This window comes from Lentinula edodes, assembly GCF_021015755.1.
Source record: "Lentinula edodes strain Le(Bin) 0899 ss11 chromosome Unknown C8R40scaffold_4, whole genome shotgun sequence".
NCBI lineage: Eukaryota > Fungi > Basidiomycota > Agaricomycetes > Agaricales > Omphalotaceae > Lentinula > Lentinula edodes.
In genome coordinates this window covers 32,880-53,937 of record NW_025764310.1, presented here as the reverse complement: position 1 = coordinate 53,937, position 21,058 = coordinate 32,880, and the positions used below count along the sequence as shown (strand labels likewise).

The 21,058-nt window shown below is 48.2% G+C and overlaps 2 protein-coding genes across 2 annotated transcripts; one reads left to right on the top strand and one right to left on the bottom strand.

Annotated features, from left to right (window-relative positions):
• Positions 1 to 1,973: 1,973 nt before the first annotated feature.
• Positions 1,974 to 2,998, top strand: C8R40DRAFT_1158643 (glycosyl hydrolase family 61-domain-containing protein; the record flags this gene model as incomplete). The annotated part of the gene is made up of 3 exons (XM_046229764.1): positions 1,974 to 2,264; positions 2,324 to 2,707; positions 2,765 to 2,998. 3 exons carry the CDS (start codon positions 1,974 to 1,976, stop codon positions 2,996 to 2,998), a joined length of 909 nt encoding a protein of 302 aa, XP_046090251.1.
• Positions 2,999 to 3,395: 397 nt separating this feature from the next.
• C8R40DRAFT_577540 (uncharacterized protein) lies at positions 3,396 to 4,489 on the bottom strand. Its single transcript, XM_046235507.1, has 2 exons — positions 4,330 to 4,489; positions 3,396 to 4,274 (listed from the first exon to the last, which is right to left on the bottom strand). Exons 1-2 carry the CDS (start codon positions 4,345 to 4,347, stop codon positions 3,549 to 3,551), a joined length of 744 nt encoding a protein of 247 aa, XP_046090250.1. The 5' UTR covers positions 4,348 to 4,489; the 3' UTR covers positions 3,396 to 3,548.
• Between the last annotated feature and the right edge of the window lie 16,569 nt (positions 4,490 to 21,058).

Sequence of the window (21,058 nt, the reverse complement as noted above, 5' to 3'; positions counted from 1 at the left end):
TGGCGGCATCGCTGGCTGCGACCTCATCATTGGACACCGTCGTCTCGACCCGTTGATTGCAAAGCAACTCTACTCGGCACTCATTGACTGTCACCTCATCAATGGCTGTGAAATCGCGATCGACACTGATAAACATCTGCTGTCCATGCTTGAACAGGTGCAGCTTCTCTTCCTCCGGCGGATGCTAGGTCTCTCTCGTCGCTCTATGGTCGCTCCTCTCTTCACTGAGACCGGCATCATGCCCATCCGCATTCGTCGAGTCATTCTTGCTCTCCGATATCTCCTTTACCTTCTGAAACTCCCACCTGACCATTACGCCTATCTCGCACTCCAGGAAAACAACAATCTTCGAACTCAGGCCAAGAAATGTTGGCTCTCGGACCTCGATTGGGCCATCACCCACCTTCCATCCTCAACACTCTCCCTTCCCCCACTGGCTCAGCTCTCAGAGCAATCCGTCCTCCTACTAATCAAATCTATCTCTCACGAGTCAAACGCCCACCTCCAGTCAGAAGTTGACAACAGCCATCGCTTAGCATTGTTACACAGCCGCCGGGAACCACAGAAAGAAGGACCAGCCAAATACGTTGCTCGAATGCTGCGCCACTACCTCATACTAATCCGAAATCATGATCATCGGCGGACTCTCACCAGATTGCTGTGTGGTGACATGGTCCCTCTCACATTCCGCGCTTCTCCGGCGAGAACGGACCCCATATCAGAGGCAGAACAAGACACAAAGGGATGTCGGTCATGCCAATCACCATTTCATCCAGAATCTCCCCAGCATATCCTCCTTCAATGTGTAGCTGACGAGACCATCACTGACTTACGAACCACCTTCCTACTCAACATATCACCATTCATCCCTCTTCCTCGAAGCCAACAATTTTCTAATTCCGAGGCTCTTCACTACCTCAAACTCTTCATCTTCAACAACACGTTTATCACTCGCACAGCACGTTTCATCCACGCTACTGTTGTACACTGGAACTCACTACGCCAACTTCACATTGCCTGTGATGAGGAGAGTGAGGAAGACGAAGGTTAGACAATCATCAATCATCATCTACCCTTTCCTCTCTTTCTTGTCAAGGCAATGACATTCTTCCTCTCTCTTCTTCCTTGTGCTCAACTTCACTCTCAACACGACTTTCTTCTGATACCCTCTCGTACTCTCTTGCGCCACTTTATCTTCATCACTCGTACCTCCTTTTCATATCTCTTCTTGTCGCTCGTACTCTTCAATTTACTCTTACTCATGTATTTCTCTTGCACTCTCACATCTCTTGCACTCTCTATCTCTCGTACTCGCTCTTTCTCGAACATTACTCTTACTCGTATGCAGTACATCAGCAGTAGTCTACCCTTCCCTCTGTTCGGACTGAGCTCGCTATTGTTCATGTACTGTAACCGACTGTTCCGATGCGGGACCCCGTCTCTAGGGACGGAGCCAAGTATCAATCTATTTATCTAGTAGGACGTACTTTTTCCGCTGGCCGGTGGGCTCGTAAATATTTTTCCGAAAGTTGTGAGCGCTGTATAAGATTATTAGTAGACGATGCCTGCTTTTGACAAGGTTCCGTTCTGCAATCATTGACATATGGTCAAACCAAATGCCAAAAACTCGGGTGACAATAGAGTACGTTGGCACGTGACGTATTGCCGGATTAATTATTATACTTACATCAACTTTGTTCCTCCCTTCGTTGAAAGAGACAATAAAGTTTTTTATTGTTCTTCCTTGCTCACTCTGTTTACAAAACAACGTCAATAAAGTGTTGACAATGGGTCTGTCTCAAGTATAAAAGGATGAGAGGTTTTAGGATTCTTTCCTTACTTTCTCTTACGACTTCCAAGTTCCGACTCCACCAACGCCAACGACTTTTCCACTTTGATTTCTCTTCTTTTCGCTGTGCGAATTCAACCTCACTTCCTAGCAACTTCTCGCTCAACTGTTCTTTCGCAACAACATGATTACCGCCATTCTCCTCTCTCTTCCTCTTGTTTCTCTCCTTCCCGTTGTTTCCGCCCACGGCTGGCTGGGCTCGGTTACCGTCGGCACCCAGACGTTCGTCGGTAACGTCCCAAACGCCAGTCCAACAGGAACCATTATTCGTCAAATCGACGACGTCGATCCAGTCAAAGGAGCTTCGAACACGTTTTTGAATTGTGGACAAAACGCACAGCTCGCGTCCGATGTAGCAGAAGCTAATCCTGGCGATACGGTTGCTTTTACCTGGGTTAACGGTGACGATGGACCGGTATGTTTTGCTTCGTGTCGCATTAATAATCTCCGACTGATTTTTTTTCCTTTCGTGAGTGGGTACACAATGCTGGTCCTATGCAAACCTACATGACGTCCTGCGGTTCTCAATCCTGCTCTTCCTTCGATTCCTCCACCGCCTCCTGGTTCAAAATACAAGAACAAGGTCGTATAACCCCTGGTGGCGATTGGGCCATGTCCCTTATGAACACGGGTGCCCCAGCGAACGTTACCATCCCATCTAACATCGCTCCGGGGAACTACATCATCCGTCACGAGCTTATTGCGTTGCAGATCGCTCAAACGGCAGGTGGAGCAGAGTTTTATCCGGCTTGTGTTCAGCTGAAGGTTGGAGGAACTGGGACGGGTACACCGAGTGAGGATGAGCTGGTTCAACTTCCTGGCGCCTACAGTGATACTGATCCTGGAATCTTGGTCGATGTACGATTTTCTGTGTTCATTTACGTGGTCCACTGGGCTGATTTGTTCGTGTCTTAGGTCTACTCAAACCCAGATGCTGATTACGTTTTCCCTGGTCCTGCTGTTGCTGCCTTCGTTTCTGGAAACACCACCGCCACGTCCTCTCCTTCCGCCGGGGCCTCGTCTGCGACCATCTCTTCTTCCGCTGTTGCATCCTCCTCCACCGCCTCCTCCGCCTCTTGCAAGAAACGCCGTGACGTTGTTCGTCCCCGCACTCTTAGTCGGGTCATGAAGAATCTTGTCCCACAGTGACCCGATCCGTCGAACAGCAACGTTTCATGACCCACGATGTCCATTAACGTTAGGATCAAAACGAACCGCATACTTGACTTTTAAGGACCTGCTCGCATCTCAATCGTTGTATCGATAGCATTTATACTTACTTTGTACATCGCCTTGCTTGCAAGTCATAGCAGTACAGTACCAACACTCACTTATTGTTGTATATACTCCCTATTCCTACGGTTGGAATATAACCTTGTTGTATTCACCCTTACTCCAGTTAGTCCGGACGCTCGATACTCTTTCTTCTACCACTTCGAGGAAAAAGCTGGAAATGATGACATCGGAAAACTTTCTCTTTACCTAACCCGGGCTTGGATTGTAAAATCGTTTATGGCAGCGATACCCGCGGCTGGCTCGATAGATTAGTAGACTACCCTCAGATATCATTCGCATTGTATCTTCTAGTGCCTTATTTGATTATTTCCCTCAGTTTTTCCCCCACTCGATTTGAATTTTTCGTTCCTTGACGCCAAAGTTGTTCGATCATGCAATGGAATATTGACAAGTACAACGAATATCAATGTGCCGGTGCCACAGTGCTACCCACTCCCCACGCATATTCCCAATACCGATCCAGTTCAAGACCTCTCTTCTTAGCCATTTCATTAAATATCTCGACCCATCCTCCCAACTCCCGCCCTGCCAAAACAGGGATTCCGGTTTGAGGTTGCTTGAGCAATGAGAGATAAAGCAACACCGTATTGATCCAATCCAGGTCATCCTCTACAATAACTACATGTCTCAAATTCGGACCGATGTGCATTGGCTCCCCTGGTACCAAAACACCCCCAAACTCTGCGTTCTTTTCTTTCATCCTCTCCAGCAATAACATATTGGTCTGAGAAACGAGTGTATGAGGGTCCCTAATCACCTGGAAGTGGTAGTTCTGAAAAACTTCGTTGGGACCGAACTGTGCAATGAGAAAGGAACTAGGTGTGAGACCGTTTGGAATTTTCTTCAAGACGGATCTGTCGGGAGTTTTGTGCCCCCAGGACGGAAGGGGAACGTCGACGACGTTGGGAACCCAAGTACGAGTACGAATGATATTATTTGCTTTGTCGTAGTCCGTGTAGGGTGCGACCTGAGGCTCGAAGCCACCGAAATATTTTCCAGTGAAGAACAAAGATAATCGGTCTGAACCTGAAAACCCCGCTAAAACCCTCCTATATTCATCATCTCCGGGTTTCTTCCATGCTAGCATAATGATCATGCTGCCTTTGGTAAACCCTGAAACACATGAGAACTGTGATTAATGAGAGAAAACTACATGCAGCCGAGTCCTGTTCGCGTCAACTTACTGTGGCGGCTATTTTCATTTGGGGTAGGAGTAGTAATCGGGGAGGCTACTGCATTGAGGATAAGGAAAGCAGCAACAGCGGACAACAGGAGGTATGCAGAGAATAGGAGACGACATGAATATGAGAATGAGGAAGGCAGACGAGGCATTAGAGCGCAATAATGTACTGCGAAAAGGTACAAGGGTAAATTAGTTTCTGATAACGCACATCACGGAGAACAAGCACATACGTCTGCCACTTAGTGAACTTGAAGCTTGCTGAAGAACAATAAACTCGACCCGCGAATTTATTCAGCTTCTGGAAAAAGAAGAGCAAGGTGAAGACTTTTGATGTTGAGGTTCCCTCCGATCTTACTTATATCTTTCATATCTTGAGGATCCGTCGCATCAGGATCGATCCTACGGAATGAGTACGTAATGATAAAATGAGAATCCTCCTTCCCTCTTCGTTCTCATCTTCAAAATCCGACAACTCTATCATCGTCTCCCTAACAGACACATTCTCTGCTTCCAACCCGAGTTGCACTCCCAACCCAATCCATTCTCGAAATCAACCAAGTCCTCCGGTTCCTACATTACACAGCGGCGCCCGCACTGGAGCCTCCTCTCCATGAAACATATACAGCCAACGCTAGACTGGCATAAACACCGCAGAATGAAAAAGGCCAGCCTCCAGGCTATAAGAGGCTATATGCATTACCAAGCGCCCGTGCATTTTTTTTTCCGCTTATATTTTCCACAATTTTTCCTCTCTTCAATCTTCTCTTCTTGAGATTCATATGTTGTTTTGCACCTCATATAATGTTGTCTTGGTCATGTATTATAGTACTAAGGTTCACAGGGTACTTCCGATTTCTTGAATATTGCAAATAACGTCTTAAATTTTTGAGTAATCAAAAATCTGAGTAGACAGTCTTGTTTGTTAGAAGGATATATATATTTGTAATGTATCATTCATGGGGTCACTGTACTTATTTCGAATAATATGCTCTGTTCTATGTAGACTGACATGGAATACATACTACTCTTGATTCCAATGTTATTCTTGAGCTCCAAGGTCTTCTGTATAAGCTAAAAAAATTACTTAATCAAGTGCCAATGGAAACCAAGAAGCCAACTAGGCAGCTTTGGGGTTCGAACCCGAAAGGTTGGGACTTTGTGTGGGTTTCGCCCTTGTGAAGGGGCTCATCAGAGGGCTTAACCGCTGCCCTAACCCGCCGGTTCTACTTTGCATTGATAGATCATGACTCCCTATTCATGGGGTGGAGTATGCCATGTGGTGCCGTCCACATGGTACCCGATCCGATTTGCAACATCGGCATAGCATCGGGGACCACGGCATATGTGTAGGTAATTTTTGATGTGGGTGATGGATCTGGGGGGCACCCTCCCCATTAAGCCAATATCAGAGTGCCTGCCGCACAGCTCTGATGAGAGGCCAGTCCATGGCCATCTGATGTAAGCCAGGTGGACTTTTGTGTCTGTCTATCTGTATGTAGCCCAAATATAGCTGCTTGCCTATATTTGTCAACTAGTCTGGCCATCTCCAAAGATAAGGCGGAATAAGTCATACAAAGTTCCAGTTTATTCAGGTGAAAGTGACATTGAAATCATCCATGGAGCCATAGAGTCAGAGGAAGAAGTTGACAAACTTGATTGAAATCCCATAAAACCAGGAAAGGGAAGCCAAAAGTCAAGCAACAGGTGCAGGATGAATACTCAAATGGAGACGAAGAGGAGGAAGATGTTGTTGAGTACAGGAAGAAGCAGAAACATCAAAACAAAGATTCAGTCCTGCAAAAGCTCAGTGCGCATTTTACATTCTCTTGGTATAAAACCATCCATAGCTAATTCAATACTTAGTATTTCATCTCCTCATTCCTGCTGTCAATCCTGAGGATCCAATTGAATGGCACTCTCTTGATACCCAGTCATCATTCGAACAGTTCAAAAATTTGGTGTACAAAAAAACCCTTAGTTGCGAGAAAGTACATATCAAGCCAAGTCTTTCCTACAAAATGCCAGGAACTACTGTCATGCCTTACCCCGAATTCTCTCTGACTCCTAGCTCCCCAAGAGCACCTGTAACACCCCCCACTACCTCCTCCGTCTATTAGCGTCCCCTAACACCCCTTCTATAGGCTTCCCTGACACCGTAGGGAACCTCCCTATCACCAACTCCATTAAGTATATCTCAATTACTGCCTCATGTTCCTCAGATTCCCAGATGTTCCCTTGTTCACTTGCCGTACCTATTTAAGTAGCTCCGCAATGTCCCCAAGCGCCAGCTTGGTATATTTTGAACACACACCCTTTTGCATAGGTCCAGTCCCTGTCCCTTTGTATCTGCTAACTATACGGATTTCTCTTACTCTCTGTTTCTCTACTACTATCTCGTCTCTACGGTCGCCTAAACAATCCAATACATGCTTTTACCTCACGTCTAAGCAATCCAAGTGAGTCTTCGAGCTCCCTCAACCAACACTAAAGCTCCCCAAACGTCTATCGTTTTGGTGAGCCAACCTCCCCCAAACTTCCCTCAAGCTCAGGGACCTTGATCTAGCTAACGTCAAAGCTATCCCCTATGTCGAACTACATATCGCTTCTCCGTTACTACCCCCAACGCTTGAGGATGCCCGCCTCTACCTCCACTTCCTGGGACCTCCCTCCCGGGCTTACACTCTATCAGGAGCTCTCACGCCTGGAACTCACTACATCTACGATCTATCATGATCCTGTATTGTCAATCTTACCTACTACAAATCGTACGATGTAACCATCCGACGTTCCCCAGCTCCTAGCAACCTTTAGCCCCTTTAACGTTTCAGGGACCCCCCAGGACCTCCTAGGAACCTCTTCAAAGGTCAACCCCTTCAATCTGAACTATTCTTAGGTCATTCCAGTCCTCAGTCGCGGTTCCCGTAGCTCCCTTCGAGCTCCAGCTTGCTCCTAGCACCCTACATCATAAATCCCTTATACCAAAACCTACCCTAAGACCTATTCTGACTGTCATGAAGTCTCGTGATGCGCCCTTTGATGTGCAATCAGCGGTGTGTTCCCATCAATCTCTTTTCACATGTTTATTGTACTTTATCACATGATCATCCCATTAGTTCCATTTGTTTCCATACACTTCCATACAACTTATCCTTATTCATCGATTAGTTCATTATGGTTCATTATCAACTCATTATTACTCGTATATATTGATTCCTCACTCTTGTTCTATATGACATCGTTATTTACAATCACTTACTCATTAGACAAGAGTAGTATATAAAGGACAGTAGACAGACCGTAGTTTCCCATCTCAACCTCTTGGTCATTAGGCAACTAGATTCCCTTTTGATTGCTGGTGTGATTGGCCTCTGACGCTATCTCACTGTTGTTCGAGATCACTATTTCTTTCATCTGTGCTTTGTGCTTGTCTCTGTGCCTTGTGCTCTGCCGCTATTGCTCCTCAGTATACTCGGACTCCCCGCCTCCCGCTTTCTGCCTTGTCGCAACACTGACCCAGGTCTTACAGCTACAAGAGGTACCAGTGGGATTTTGCTCTGGACAGAAGCAGATTGGATACTATGCTTAGAAAATATCATTTGGACTTACCACAGCTGTCCCAAATCAAAACATCTTATGCCGTTAGATGTTACACTTGTTGTAGCAAGCAAGGTAGAATTCTTTTGCAATTTGGCAATTGATTATTTACAAAAGCATGTTGTAATATAGTACCTCCTTGCTCTGAATGCATGCCAAAATCCTTGAAAGTCCACTAGCTCTAGTGCTGCTGGTAGAACAAAAGGCTGAGGAATGAAAGCTCAGTCTCCACTTCCAAATCTTAATGGGAGAGATGGGGCCTATGATGTCGGAGATGATGTGGAGAATGGAGACAGACTTTTCACAGCAAAGGAGAAGGAACATACCGAAGCATTGATGAAAATGCTGAAGAAGTGTAAGAGATGTGGACCCAATATCATGTGCAAGGTTGATATTCAAGGTAATCATACAAAAATTTTATAAAGTATGCTTTGTGCATGGGCAATCTCTCTGGTAATAGCTGTTAATTCAATTATTAAATCTATAATTTCTTCTTTTATTTTAGTTAAAAATACAGCTAAAATAATGAAAATTTTGTTATTTTCTTTTTTTGGTAGATTTAACTTAGATTTTTACCCACCCCTATCCCTCCCCTAAAGGGGAGGGATAGATAGGGATGGGTGGCTAGGCTGGGTGGAAAATAACAGGAAATAAAGGGAAATAAAGAGAAATAACGGGAAATAATGGGAGGGATGGAGAAGTTACCCTTACAGTGTTACAATCACTTCTTCTTCATCTTATCTTTTTCCTTATCCCTTGTCTTATCTTTTATCTTTTGTCTTATCTTCTATCTCCCTTATTCTATATCTTGTCTTATCTTGTTACCTGACCTATTATTCATGCTTACTGATACAACATGCACTTTTCATTTACTTATATTAAACACAGCAGTCTTACAACACATATACAGCCAATCGAGCTTTCATTACTTACACATTGCTTTACTTATGTTCTACTCATGTTTACCACTAACCCAGGGCATTGGGCATTACTAGGGCGGAGGGTTGTTTACCTGTATATAGGCTGTAGTTACTTGCTGTATTTCCTTAGCTTTGATCTCGTCTATTCTACCTGGTTTAGCCCAGAACTCTGCTTACCTCCTTTATTGCTCTACCACCTAAGGTTTTCTTGAGTGTGACACCTGGTGACACCTGTTACTAGAACCAGTCGCTGACATACAGTAGTGGAAGAATAAGAAGCAGGTGGTATTATTTGTTACAATAAATAAAAAGTACAATGAGAGAAAACTTGTCAGAAATTTTTGTCCAAGTTCTACATCATCTCCACTGAACATTTCTACAGACCAGCAAGGAACATGGTGTTAGATTGAAATAACCTCCCAAAGTAGCGATATTTTCATATTTCTTTTGCACACAAATCCATACTCCCACATTAACTGAGACCATACATCTCCCTCCTCCTCCTCCACTGACTCCTCAGGCCAATGTTCAATACTTGTCAATGCCAATGCCATGGTCTCATCTAGCATTGATAAATCAGCCTCAGGCTTGGCCAGAAGCATCTGGCTCGCATGTTCCTTACACTCCACCAAGCTGACCATCAGTTCCACCAGCATCAAATCATTAGGAAACTGCTTCTCCCTCCCATATCACATTGTCAAGTGATCCACCTGAGGTGATGATGAGCCAGTATGATACTGTGCACAGCTGTCTCACCAAACCTCATACTGAAGCACCATGTTGGGATTGTGCGGACAGGTCTTAATACATGTGGTATATATAGTCCCAACCACCGATGACAATTATCCTGTCATAGTAGCCTTTTGGCTCAGTTGGATTTTGTGTTAGTGGTTGGGCATGAATTTCACACACCGCAGCATGGACTCAATAATTTTATTGTCAAGTTCAAGTTGGATGACTATTGGAACATTGACAATGTCATGTGCTTGAAAGAGCATGAGTTGGTTGACTCATTCAGGCTCAGTTGTGGAAATGCTGGGTTCTTATTGAAGGCTATTGATGTTAAGATCATGTAAATTGGAAAGCTGTGCCAAGGGCCATTCAGTGTCTAAGGGCGGAAGGTTGAATGGGACAGTGGTGAAGTTATTAACAACACTGCCATTATGCCGCTAGTCCCTAGAGATTGAGAGTAGAAGATGTTGAACGCGGCTATGCTGTTCACATGCCCCTAATATGATCATGTGTTATGATATGTCATATGTAGTCATATCTAGTCATTTACTATATGCGGATTCCTCAGTACTTCCTTATGTATTACTGTCATACAATTATGTATATAAACAGGCCATATCCTGTACTGGAATTCAACTCGCTTCTCTCTCACTCTTATTGCCTCTCTGAGATTATAAGTCTTGTTACCCAGGTATGGTGCTAGAGAGTGTCCCACTATGCACCCCTTGCCTGCTCAACAGGTTATGGGCCCCAGATGAATGCTTTGCTGAGCTCTAAACTCGCAGCACTCTCTGGTCTACTGTTGTCATTGACGCATCTATTTGATTGCTGTCTCTGACACAGACCTATACCTGGAAAGTCGCCTCTGGTGCTGAAGTCAATATCGCACTTAATAGTGCTGATTATGACATTGCCCAAGAGTGCTTGACACTGTAGATGACAGCTTGCTAGACATATGTCACAGCTTGTCACTACTGGCAATAACATTCATGCCATTTTGTTTCCATCTGTTGTCTTGAGTGTTTATGAATTGCATGCTGACATTTTTCTGTTGATTTTACCCAGATTACAATGTCTTCTGCACTCTTCACCACTGCTACCACCATCCTCAAAGGTGATAACTACGACACCTGGACCCCCAAAATGGAAGCCTTTCTCCAAGCCACAGGGCTTGGGTCAGCCATCACCTCTGACCTGCCTGCCGAGCCATCTCCACTTGATACGGAAGACCTCGACAGTGTCAAAGCCTGGAAGGAATATGACGATTTGCTCAAATCCTGGAAGGAGATTGATTCTAAGGCTATTGGCAACATCCACCTCTGCCTTTCTCCGTCAATCTGCATCCTTGCTAAGGACAAGGGTGATACGGCTAAGAAGCTGTGGGAATTCTTGCAGAAAACCTACAAAGTCAAAGGTCTAGGTGCAGTCTTTAACGACTTTGCTGCCACCATGGCTGTCAAGGTCCCATACAAGGAAAACCCACTCACAGCTATGACTGACATTGGCATGTTCTTCTCCCATATGGATGATGCTGACATTGGCATCCTTGCCCACCTTGAAGCCCTGATTCTTCTATCTAAGCTTCCATCACGCTATTCTGTCGTTGTCCAGACTATGTCTCAACCCGGTACTGAGGAGCTCAAGAAATTGACGCTTGCCAAAGTTCATATTGCAGTTATGAATGCTTTCAGCAGAGACACCATTGGCAGCTCCCAACCGCAGAATGTGAACAAGTTTTCGAATGTTCATCGCAAGGGAAACAATCCCAAGTTCTCCCAACAGCAGCATGGTAACAGTAGTAACCAGCAGCAGAAGGGACAGAATGGGAACGGTGACTCCAACAAGAAGAATTGTAAGCATGGCAGTGGAAAGAACAAGAAGGCTAAGAAGAATGCAAACACTGTGTCATGCCTCGACCATTATCCACAGCCCTCTTAATGGTGACGACCAGGACCGCCCCAGTATCAGCCAAACACTCTCACCCCTCAGCACCGATCCACGCCCGTACCTCCCCAGATCCATGCCTGTACCTATCCAAGACAGCTCCTAAACCTCCCCCGACACGCGTCGAAACCCTCCTACACCTACCCCATTAAGATACTAATCTCGATTACACGCCTCATGGCCCCTGATGTTCCCTTGATCACTTCCTGTACCTATTTAAGTAGCTCTGATACGTCCCGAAGCCCCAGCTTGGTATATTTTGAACACACACCCTTTTGCATAGGTCCAGTCCCTGTCCCTTTGTACCTGCTAACCATACGGATTTCTCTTTACTCTCTGTTTCTCTACCTCTGTTTCTCTCTACTTCTGGCTATTGTTTCTCTGATCATCTATACGATCGAATATACGCTTTCACTTCAAGTCTAAGCCTTCCCAGTGAGTCCCCGAGCTCCCTCGAACATTACTAAAGCTCCCCAACGCCTACCCGTCTTGGTGAGCTACCCTTCCCCAAACCTCCCAGAGCTCCCTAGCTACTTCGTAAGCTTCGGGACCTCGATCTAGGTAACGTCAAAGCTACCCCTCACGTCGGACTACGTATTGCTTCTCCGTTACCACCTCCCACACTCGAGGACGTCCATCCTCAAGCTCAGCCCCCAGGGACCTACCCTCCCTGACATATCCCTTCTCGGGAGCTTACACTCTCGAGACCCAGTTGCATACACGACCTACTCGATCCTATATTGACGTTCTAGCGAGTACAACTCCTACTACGCAATACCGTATGGTCCCGCACTCTTCCTTAACCTCCCTACGCCTTAGGGACCTCCCTGGACCTCCTAGGAAACCCCTCAAGGGTCATCATCTCGTCGTTCCAGGCACTACTAGGTCATTCCCGTCCTCGGTCGCGGTTCTCGTAGCTCCCTTCGAGCTCCAGCCTGCTCCTAGCACGCTACAACATAAAACTTCGTATACCAAACCTACCCTAAGACCCATTTTGACCCAGGTCTTACATTATACCAAGCTCTCCCGTCACCGAACGGACTCGTCGCGACGAAATGTCGGCGACGTCAACGGAACGACCTTCTAGTTCCAAGACCGAATCAAAGAAACAAAAGAGCGCCTTATCTCGTGGAAACACGACACAAGCTCAAAAATTGAACCAGGCTGCTAGCTCCACTGTCATCACGGTGGCAGCTGGTCAACGCCTGATGTCCATCCCAGAACAGTCGTTCGGGGATGAAACCGCCAGCAACATCCGGACCCCAGAGGGACGTCAACCGGAGGTTCAGGGGCCCCCTCCAGTGGAACCTGGGATGGGACCACCACAACGGAGGTTTACCTCCATGGGTTACGCCCAACCTGCCAGTAGTCCCATGGGAGGTTTCGCATACTCCCCTACCTGGGGAACAAGAGGACCTCCCCCTGGACCGGTACCGCAGCTAGACATGGAGTCAGCTTCGAACGCGGGTGGAAGAGTCAGCGGTCAAGTAGCCGCTATCGAAAGGATACAAGGGGGGAGTACTGACCCTCTCACAGTACGACAACAGGAGAAACTTCCAGAGAGGAGGGTATCCCCTGCCGTATCCGAACAATCTCGGACGTCATCCCGGAGGTTACCAATGCCTCCAGTACAGTCCCTTAACCTTCCTCTCCCGAGACGAGGAAGTTCGCTCTCCAGTCTCCTGAAAAGCCCAGCTATGAATACGCCCAACTGGGAGCGTACACATGCAATACACCATAGCAGGACCAACTTCCCAGTACAACCCTTGTCCGAAATGACATTGCGTCTGGAAGACGTCATTCGAATTCAGGAGTGTATCCCGGAGGATGTAGCTATGGTCCTAAGGGAGGTATTGGAGTCAATGGGGATCGAAATATTGGGAGACGGTCTCGAATTCTCAGACCTACGAGTACAGTTCCTAACAGTGGGAACTCAACTGGAGATAGATCTCCCAGAGAAGGCCCAGCAGTGGCTGATGACCCCCGCAAACCGATCAGATTTTCTCTGGCTGTACAACGTCCTGTTGGACCCAGAGAGGATGTTGGAACTGTTAGAGGCAGAGGCACGTTACGGGCGATCGTTCCGAAACTCGAGGGGAATACTTCCCCTCCTTCCTCATACCCATGGAAGGGAGAAGGAATTCTGTGGCGAAGCAGGGCTACGTATATTGTACCGAGCCTCTAACTACAGATCAGGAGCTGTACGGTTTGAACCTCGCCCTTCGAGGGTTAACATACCAAACTACCAGGCGATCCAAATACTTCGGAACGCAAACCTAGCGGAAGCAGCAGCTAAAATCGATGAGGAAAGTAACGAGGATGCTAACGCAATCGCTGCAAAAAATCGTAGACGCAGGAGATACACCACGGCTCACCTCCTGGCCCCAGTGGAGTCAATGCCTGATCAGGATAGTCCCGTCCGGGTCCGTAACGGGCAGACGGTATACACGTACACGCCCATGAGGCATATGCACCAGCTTCTGGTCAGGAGTGAGGAGTCTGAAGCGATGTTGTGTTCGCAGGAGACCCGACACCGGACGCTACTAGCGGAATCAGACACTCTGATGCTGTCGGAGGAACTTTCTGGATCGAATCTAGAAAGAGCTTTGGAATTCCGTCGCAGACTGGTCGCGGATAATCGGGGAACCTCGTATATGGTTCAATGCGAACTCGAAAGCGTAGGGGAGTTCCCTCCGGAGCAATTTGACCAGAAAGGGCAGCTCCATGGATCTGATGGTCGTTTCCTGGCACAGAAACATTCATTGCCCAGGAATATCGAGGTTCCTGAACTCCTTAACCCCGGTAACACGGCCACGAGGAGCCCCCAGTTACGCTCTGGGACCTCCCCCACTGTACATGCCTTGGCTCAAAATTCGACTCCTCCCCCCAGAGTTAACCTGCAAACGAAACCTTTAACCCCAGTCTCGACGCAGCGATACCAGTTTGGTGAGGTGAGGATGGATGGCGCACAACATTCATCCCGGATCTCCGGACAAGATCTGACAGCTCGGTTGGCTCCCAACCCTGTACACGTTCCTCCAAGACTGAGCAATCCATCAGTCATTCCGTATCAAGGGTCGGTATCAATGCAATCTCAGGCAGTGGGAACGGAAAGTCAAAGGGGTCCGAACCAACGAAGAACGTTGGCAGTTCACGAAGAGGCGGTACCCCCGCAGGGAGCTCCTTTTGGAACTCCCTTTGTAACGGGAGCTCAGACGAACCGACCTGGCATGGCTTTCGAGTCGGCACACTCTCAGGAATCGGTAGCAATGATCCAACAACAGGCTCGGGTCATTGAGACGCTCCAGGAACAACTCCGTGAGGTAAAGGAAGGATTCACAGCGGGGGAAGTACCGACTGGAGGACCCCTTTCCAAAACAGGAAACACGGCGGGATTATCCGGGCGAGCACCTAGGGTAATGAGAGAATATACGAGGGGGGGTCCTTCTCCTGTAGTTCCCCAGCCAAGGAGCTGGCAAGCTACGGAACCAATATCCTTTAACCGAAACACTCCTACAGGAGCTAAGGATGGAAACCCCCAGGTAGAACAAGCAGGACAGATCCCGGATACTCCAAGTGTGGACCGACGACGTATTCACGAGTGGGGAGCCCGAGTGCAAAGAGCTGAACTAGGGGAGTATGGGAGACCAGAAGGAGGAGCGTACGCGTTGGAAAACGAGGGAGGAGGCAAAGGCGGTATTAACCTCCCTCCTAGAGTACCTCCCCCACATTTTTCTAGTCAATCGAGAGATCGAGAACGACCTCTGAGTCAAGGGGGACAGGGTCAAAGAGAACAGGGAGGAAGGAGCGGGGGAGGGGCACCACCTCCGCCTCCTCCTCCTCCACCACCTTCCGGGGGACCGGGTGATAGTAATTCGGAAGGTTCCAATGAGGGGGAACAGAACCAATCGAGTAGGAATGGTGGAAGGAGAGATGAGGACAGAGGAGAGCTCCCCACTGGAGCTCCTGACGTACCTCCAACACGCTATGACCCGGACCAACCCTGGTACTACGATCCAAGACAAGGTTGGCACCGTAAGGCAGCTGCTAGACCTCCTAACGAGGGACGAAGTACGTGGGAGAGCAACGAAGAAAAAAATCGGACTACCATTGAGTCGAAGCTCGACGTCGGTAAGATCGAAAGCTTCGCAGGTGACGACCGGTCTGCATGGAAGACGTGGGTCCTCAGTTTGGAAAGGATGTTTGGAGTACGACCTACCATCTATGCTCGGGAAAAGGACAAGTGCGCTTCCGCAGCTAGTCATCTCACCGGTGCAGCACTCTCCCACTTCGACACGTTGAATCGGCAACGACTGAGGGGGGAGTACACTTGTCTCGAAGACTGGACAGAATTCAAACGAGAGTTCGGCTCCAAATTCGGACCCATCGACGAGGCGGACGAGGCCAGGAGGAGGTTAGCCTGGATGAAGCAGATGCCGGAGGAAAGCTTCGCCAACTTCTTCATTCGCTTCAACGAATACGCTCCTCTGACCGGGTTTAACAACGAGGCTCTTGTCACGAAGCGGCAGAGGCGGAGTGACTAGCGGAGCAGGAAGCGGGGTGACTAAGCCAGGCAGTGAGGCGGAGCGACTAAGCAGGTCAGTGAGGCGGAGCGACTAAGCAGAGCGGAGGCGAACTGGTCCCAGATAATGACAGAGATATATTGAGTATCGTAGTCATAGGTAATAATAAGTAAGCACATACCTGGTCCCAGATAATGACAGAGAGGTCAAGATAAGGGACCAGGCTGTGGAGGGTTGGCTATATATACATAATCTAGTCTGCGAGAAACAACGATGTAATACTGTACAGTTCAGGGGCAAGGAAGGAGGCGGAAGCCGATAGAAAGAGAAGATGGGTCAGGTGGATCAGTAATAGATAGATCAGTAATCGATGGAGATTGACAGCGATGGGATGATGTATTGTACAAGTAAAGGCGTCGAGACGGTGAGAAAGGGAAAATGATAGGGGCTGCGTACTTTATGACATTACCCCCCTCCTTATGACCATTGCCCTCGATGGTCAAGGTTTTGCCGCTGTCGGATGTTTTTTGTGAAAGGCCCGAACAATTTTTGGTGCCCGGCTGAGGTTGGGTGCGGGTTCCCAAGAGTTGTGTCCTGCATCGTAACCTTTCCATTTTACTAGATATTCCAACTTCTTCCATCGTACCCGACTGTCCAAGATCTCCTCCACTTCATATTCCGGTTCATCTTCATCTTCTAAGTACACCGGCTCTGGTGGTGTTGGTATTTCGCCATTGATGGGGTTACCTTTCCATGGATATAGTTTGTCGACATGAAAGACAGGATGAAGGCGGTCTAATGACAAGGGAAGGTCAAGGCGGTAATCCAGAGGTCCGACTTTCTCCAGAATACGGTAAGGTCCTAGCTGTCGGTCTCCTAGTTTTTCACTGGATAGCTGCAGGTTAATGTCCTCCGCACTTAGCCAAACTAGGTCCCCAACTTTGAATTGATGCGCTTTTCGCTTCCCACGTTCGTATCCCTCCTTTTGTTGCTTCTTTCCTAGATGTAAGGCAGCTCCAGCATCCTGTCGCGCTTCTCGGAGAATCCGTATGCGGTCATCCACCGCTGGAATGCCGCTGCGTTGACCAACCGGGATATTGAGCAGGGGAAGGTATCCGTAGGTTAACTCGAATGGGGACATGCCTAGGGCCGAGTGAGTCCGCGAGTTAATCACAAACTCCGCCATGGGGAGGTGTTCTGCCCAGTCATCTTGTCGTCGTCCCACATAGAGGCGGATGTATTTTTCCACTTCCTGATTTGCGCGTTCAGTTTGGCCATTGGACTGAGGGCGATATCCGGAGGTTAGATCTGATTTAATGCCCAGTCTAGCGAGGAGGGATCGCATGAGTTTAGCTGCGAACTGAGGTCCGCGGTCGGATTTGAAGTGGAGGGGAAGACCATGGAGACGGAAGATTTCTCGGTAATAGATATCGGCGACACCTTCGGCTGTAATGGAGCTGGTGCAAGGAATAGCATGGATTTGTTTTCCATACAGGTCTGTACAGACCAAGACTGCGTCGTATCCCTGGGAGTTAGGCAATTGTGTTATCAGGTCGACCCCTACCTCTTCCCATAGGCCGGATGGTACATCCAGTGGTTGAGTCACAGCTCGTGGGTGCCGTTGGATCTTCTTGCGGGCGCAAATCTCGCATCCCTCAACGTATTTCTCCACAAAAGAACGCAGTGTCGGCCACCAGAAGTGGGTGCTGACCAGGTCAAGTGTCCCATGTAATCCGGGATGTCCAGCAGTTGGATGATCATGGCATTGACGGAGTACCTCGGTGCGTAGATTGTTGTCTGCTGGTACATATACCCGGCCCCGGTAATAGACCAACCCGTTGTCCTCCTCCCATTCAGCTATCCCATTGGCCAAGCGTTGTAACCCGTGCTTCTTGACTGTTTCCAGACCTTCCAGTACTTGTGCTTCCCGTTCTGAGGCTTTCCGAATACGATCCTCTAGGGGGTTCCGTAGGATTGAAGCGGCGATTTTGGTGAAGTGGCCAGGTTTAAGGACGGTCTGTTGCTGATTGTCATCGCTATCTGATACATGATGTACTGCCATACGAGAAAGAGCATCAGCTTGGGTGTTTACTCGGCCAGGACGGTGGATCATATGAAAATCAAACCGTGATAGATAGAGGGCCCATCGGGCTTGTCGACGGGTAAGGTCTTGTGCTGTGCGCCAGAATTCGAGGTTGGAGTGATCGGTGATAATGTCGAATGGTTGTGGAAGTCCTTCCAGGAAATTCCTCCAGTCCTTCAATGCTTCAATGATGGCAAGCATCTCCCGATCATATATTTCATAGTTCCGTTCTGCTGGCTGCATGGATGCCGATCTGAAGGCTACCGGGTGCCACTGACCATCGTCTTGCTGCTGCATGAGGGCGCCTCCCGTAGCAAAGCCTGATGCGTCTACCTCAATTCGAGTGGGCCGATCTGGCGCCCATAGAGCAAGGATTGGTGCGGAGATGAAGGCCATTCGAAGGGTGTCAAATGCCTCCTGTTGTGTACCAGTCCAGTTAAAGCTGGTATCCTTCTTGGTTAGGTCGTTCAAAGGTCGAGCTATTCTTGCAAAATTTCGGATAAAGCGCTGGTAGAAGTTTGCAAACCCCAAAAATCCTCGCAGTTCCCGGAGGTTGGTAGGGACTGGCCAGTCACGAACAGCCGCTACTTTGACCGGATCCATTCTCACCTCCCCTTCTGAAATGATAAGTCCCAGGTATTCGATCTGTTGCTGTTCAAATTCACATTTCTCTGGGCGCAAATAGAGGTCGTGCTTTTCTAGTCGCGTTAATACTTCCCGTACCACTTGTCGGTGTTCCTTGAGGTCGTTACTGAATATGAGGATGTCGTCTAGGTAGACTGCCACCTTGCCAGCTGCAATGAGATCAGCAAATATCGCATTCATAAGTGCTTGGAATGTGGCAGGGGAATTTGTGAGACCGAAGAACATAACCTTAGGCTCGAACAAGCCCCGAGTTGTTGCAAATGCGCCTTTCCATTCATGCCCCTTCTTAATCCGCACATTATTGTAGCCCCAGCGAACGTCAAACTTGGTGAAATATCGCGCTCCCTGAAGCCGGCTAATGATATCAGCAACTAATGGGAGAGGATATCGGTTCTTCACAGTATACTCATTCAGTTTCCGGTAGTCCTGTACGAAACGGAGTTTCCCATCCTTCTTCTTCACGAAGAAGACTGGAGATGAGATGGGTGACTTCGAGGGAACGATGTAGCCTTTCCGTAGGTTTTCTTCTAGAAAGCGGTCGAGTTCCTCCTGCTCGTTCAAGGACATTGGGTAGATCTTTGTCCGCATGGTTGCTGGTGCTCCGGGTACAAGATCGATAGCGTGATCCCAGGGCTGATGGGCAGGTAATCGCTCAGAGGCAAATTCGGAGAAAACCTTCTTGAAGTCTCGGTACTGCTCAGGGACCATCTCCTCAAAGGTTTTAATGGGTTTATCGCGGTTAGCCTCCTCTGCTAGTTGTTGAGAATAAGTGAACCCTGCTGAGCACCATACTTCCTCTGTTTGTTCTTCCAATATCCCCGCTTTCACCCATGCCCGACGCGTTTTGTGATTGGCTCGTATTCGGTGTATTGGGGATTCCTCTGTTGCTGTTATGATTTCATTCTCCTCTAGGTCTGCCTCAGTGTGATTGGGTTCACGTTGGGATCCTTCGTTCAGGAGTTCCTGGATTGGACTATCGGTAGTAGACGCCACTAGGTGAGGGTGTGAAGTCTGCTCATCTTCTACTTCCTCTATATGTACCCGGGGTGGCTTTACTGAAAGTCGTCCCCTCTCCCAGTCAATCTCTGGATTTACCTTCCGTAACCAGGGGAGTCCGAGAATAATATCCTCTCCTCCTAAGTTTGTGATCAGGAAATCCATCCATCGCTCCTGGTTATCCACTGTGAGTGCTAAGCGTGCAAAGTGGGTGATTCGCCCGGCTCGGTTAGGTGTACCATCGATATTGAATACATCAATTGGTTTATGGAGGGGTGCGCAGGTTACGTGATTTCTGGTGGCAAAGTCTTGGTTTAAAAACAGGGCGGTAGCTCCACAGTCTACCATGGCTGCGGTTGTTATACTATGGTTCCTTCCTCTCAGTTTCGCATGAATTCGGAAATGTGGGGAGCTGGAATTTAATTCCCAAATAGATGATATTGTACATGATGGGAGCGAGTCATACGAAGAGGTAGCGAACATAGTAAACTGATTATGGGGTACTCTCGGTGCAGCCGGAGCGGGTACCCTCTTTAAAAACCCTGCTGAAAACCAGAGGACGGAGGAGACATGGCATTAGCACGGTCCAACAATTCCCTTATTTGTCCAATTTGGGTGGAGAAGTCCTGATTGGCGGGGCTCGGTGTAGCAGGTCCAGCGACAGGTGTTGGGATTGAGGCGGCAATCTGAACTGATTCGTTTGGGAATAAGGTAAATGGTGCCGCCGTGGCTGAGATCTGCTGACGGCGAGGCTGTTGGCGTCGGCCACGGTCGCGACTAAGTCCCATGAACTTGTCCTGACAGACGGATTCTAGGTGTCCCCGGCGTCCACAGTATCGACAGGTAGTCTCCTTGTGTGGGCAATTCTGCTTAACATGGCCTTGAGCTCCACAACCAAAACATCGTCCGCGCATACGGGCAAGGAAGGCCTCCCTGCTATTCCCAGTGCTGGTATGAGTAGCATCAATGTCCATGGCGTGAGGGTCGGCAGGGGTAATGTGAGCGGTGTGTGCGGGAGCGTGTCCGGTGTTTCGGCCGGTCATGGTGGGATCATGCAGGTAGACATCCACCGATATGGCTCGTTTGATTGCCTCTTTCAAAGTCGGAGCGATTCCTTGGGCGATGTTTACGATGATAAGGTGTTGTCGGATCTCCGGAAGTAAGGCGGTGAAGAAGCGTTCCCGTAAATCAATATCAGACATTTCAGTCCGATCTCCGATATCCTTGAACTTCTGGGCAAATTCTGCAACTGTCTGCCCTTTACTTTGTCTGAGGTTCTTGATCTCGCTACGG